Below are 3,121 nucleotides of genomic sequence, written 5' to 3'. Positions count from 1 at the left end.
AAGAAGCGGGCCAAACCTCAGGCTTCTGGTGCTTAGGCCTACGCGGGGGGGGGGGGGGCCTGCTGGGACAGCTTGGCTCTGCTCCGGAGCCCCGCTCTGTGCCTGCTCACTTCTGGCCCCACGTTTGGCCTGGAAAAGCACTGCCCTCGCCATCTGCCTGAAAGGGAAACTGAGGCAGGGGAGTCTGAGCCCGGTCCCCGAGCCGGCAAGGCTAGCGATGGCCCGGAAGGGCAGTCCATGAGCCCTGGGTGCCCGGAGCCACGCCTTCCCATCCTGCTTATGCAAACGTTACGTAAGCGCCATCATGCCAACCAAAGCAAGACAGATGGGTCAGTGATTCTGCTGACTGGCAGGAAGGGGCTTCCAGAGTCCACGGCGGCCGCAGGGGCCCCCAGGCTTAGTCATCGTCCTCTGAACCGTCCCAACCTGACACTCCCTTTTACCGGAGACACCCAGTGCGGCTGAATCACCCTCGTCTGGCTTCTTCCTCCCCCCGTGGCCACCCCTCGAGAATGGGTCCACTCAGGCTTCTGAGAAGGCCTCTGAGTCGAGGAATTAGAGACTGCCGGGATTTGAACCCTCACCATGAATCGATCATCGGTCATTGATCCCCCAGAGGAGACGGCCAGGGGAGGGGGCGCGCTGGCTGCCCTCCTGCGGAGATCTCTTTACCATCTCTGATAATCTGATAAGGACAGTTTAGTTGATAAGGAAATAAGGACGGATGAGGGACGAGAGCTCAGGCTTCCAGCTCTGGCTCCAGGAGCCTGGAGTTCATTATATATGTTTCACACAAAAGAGCCCCCCCCCCCCCCCCCCCGAGACTTTGCAAATGACGTCACATCAAAACACGAAACATTGGCTTCAGGACAGACCCCGGCCAAGGCGGAATTTTGACTGGCTTCTTGTCAGGAAGCCAGGTCGGGGAGTGGCCCTCTCAGGGTCGAATTGCCCCCGCTAAGATGATGGCCTTGCCTATACCAGGCAGCATTGTTAACCCTTTAAGTGCTGGCTAGCTAGGAACTTAAAGCTTTTCAATTAGGCCACAATACTTTTCAACAAGAAATCACCAGGATCACAAAAGGGCTCAAAAGAGGAGGCTCAGATTTTTATCTGTTCTCTTATTGGCTTCCCACACCCTTGAGCCAGCCAGGAGGGGGCAGTCTGAGGAGGTGGTGAGGGCTCCGGGCAGAGACGCCTCACTGCCTTCCTGTCCTGGGAGTTTGTTATTCCTGAGCAGAATTTCTAGGGTGCCCCAAACCAACAGATACGGGGCTAACATGGGGAGGCCCTCCTTGTGGCACCTGGAGCCATGCCGGGATGCAGAGGAGAGAGGTAGTGAAATGGGCGGCTTCCTTCCCAGGCGAGCCAGGACGAGTCCTTCCCTCCAGTGTGGCTCCCACCTGTTCCCCTGCCCCACGGAGGGTCACCTGGCAACAGGAGGCCAGGGCGGGCGGCAGGTAACGCAGAATAAATGTCTGACATGCGTGAGGGAGAGCCAAGCTGGGCAGCGGAGCGGCTCGCTCGCCCCCTCCCTCCCGTTCTTCCCTTTCTCGCAGGGCGCATTTCTCCGGTGCTCCTGGGGAGGAATGCTGCGGTGGCGGTGGCGGTGGCGGGACAGCAGGCTCATGCTGAGTCTAATCCCAGGAAAGGGCTCTCCCCAGCAGGGAAGCTCCAAGTGGGGGCCCCTCCCTGCGGGCTCACCCTCCTGCCTGGGGTGTGAGATGTTGGGTCCCTGCCCCATCGGCACCAGCCCAAGGCCAGGCTCCGGGGAGCTGCTTGGAGCCCTGCGCCGCACCCCCAGGCCCTGGCCCACTTGGGACCAAAAGAACAGCAAATGGGCTGGCAATGGGACCGAGGGGGAACCCACAGAGACACCAAATGGCCAATGGTGTTGTCAGGCGGGCACCGTGCCCAGGGAGAGACTGGCACTTTGCAGCCACACGCCAGGGCCACCCTTCAGCTGGCCGCCCGGCCCCGCCTGCCCATGGACCTCCCTGCTCGGGACGTGGGCGCGTCCCCTCCTGCGCCAGCCTGGAAAGGGTGTCCCCTAGGGGTAGCTGCAGTCAGGAAGACCCGAGTTCCAATCTAGCCTCCCGTGCTTACACATTGTGCCACCTTCGACAAGCCCTGTTTGCCTCAGTTTCTTGGACTCTAAAATGGGGATAATGACACCCCCCTCTCCAGGCGGTTGAGATAAGGATCTGAAAGCTGGGCCTAATGGCAGCTCCGGTCATTAGCGGGATCCTCCTCGCGTCCTGAGTCATTATGATAATCGCTCCCGGCGCAGGCCGGGTTCCTGAGCCTGGCACCCGTGGGGGGGCGGGAAGGGGCCTCCGAGGCCCCCACTGGGGAGGCTTCTCTGTCCCGTCCCCGCCACCGCCAGGCTCGCCAGAGGGAGGGGGAAGCCCGAGCCGCCCCGTGAGGAGGCCCAGCCAGCCCGGAACCCCCTGGGCTCCCTGGACCGGACCCTTCCGTGGGGGGTCGGGAGGCGCCGCCCCCCAGGCAGCCCATCGGCCCGTTCCGCGGCCTCAGTTTCCCCCTGCCGTCCCGTGGCTTCTGCCCGCGTCCTCGGGGCACCCGGGTCTGCTCCCAGCGCTCCCCGCGGCTCCTCCCCGGGATTCTGAAGCGGCTGGTGGTCCACCCGGGGCCCAGGCTCTTTTTCAGAATCTGCGCTCCCTCCCCCATCGGTGGCCGGCCGCAGCGTGGCCCGGGGCTTCCTCTGCCTCCTCCCCCTCCGGCCTTCCTGCTGGGAAGGGAGCCGCCGAGCTGGTTTGGCCACTTCTCAGGCCAAACGGGGGCAAGCCGGGCACCGGACCGATAAGGAGGGAGGGAGGCCGAGGAGCGCCTCAGTTTCCCTTTCGGCTCCCCCGGGCTGGGGGTGGAGGAGCGGCCCTCTGCTGCGCTGCCCCGAAGCCTCAGCGTGCCCGGGGCCCACGGGCCCATTTGACAGACGGGAAAACCGAGGCCCAGAGTGCCACGTGCGCCCGGACAGGGGGCCGGAGCCGGAGCTGGAAGGCAGCCAGGGCTGGAGGCTGGAAGGAACCTCGAAGGCCGGCCCAGGGTTTGGGGGAGGGCAGAGGCCGCCCCCCCTGGCCCCTTCCCCAGGATAGGGCCAGCC

The 3,121-nt window shown here is 64.0% G+C and overlaps 1 protein-coding gene across 1 annotated transcript; it reads right to left on the bottom strand.

Moving 5' to 3' along the window:
- Positions 1 to 2,217: 2,217 nt before the first annotated feature.
- Positions 2,218 to 2,688, bottom strand: LOC123255276 (putative uncharacterized protein encoded by MAPKAPK5-AS1). The gene has a single exon (XM_044684106.1). It carries the CDS (start codon positions 2,686 to 2,688, stop codon positions 2,218 to 2,220), a length of 471 nt encoding a protein of 156 aa, XP_044540041.1.
- Positions 2,689 to 3,121: the final 433 nt, after the last annotated feature.

The sequence above is a fragment of the Gracilinanus agilis genome, unplaced genomic scaffold, assembly GCF_016433145.1.
Source record: "Gracilinanus agilis isolate LMUSP501 unplaced genomic scaffold, AgileGrace unplaced_scaffold42418, whole genome shotgun sequence".
Taxonomy (NCBI): domain Eukaryota; kingdom Metazoa; phylum Chordata; class Mammalia; order Didelphimorphia; family Didelphidae; genus Gracilinanus; species Gracilinanus agilis.
Note: the sequence above shows the minus strand (reverse complement) of the source record. Positions and strands in the feature narration are given on the sequence as shown.

Bases quoted from the DNA above. Each gene is read 5' to 3' on its own strand.
- LOC123255276 (XM_044684106.1), bottom strand. From the start codon at position 2,688: ATGGGGGAGGGAGCGCAGATTCTGAAAAAGAGCCTGGGCCCCGGGTGG.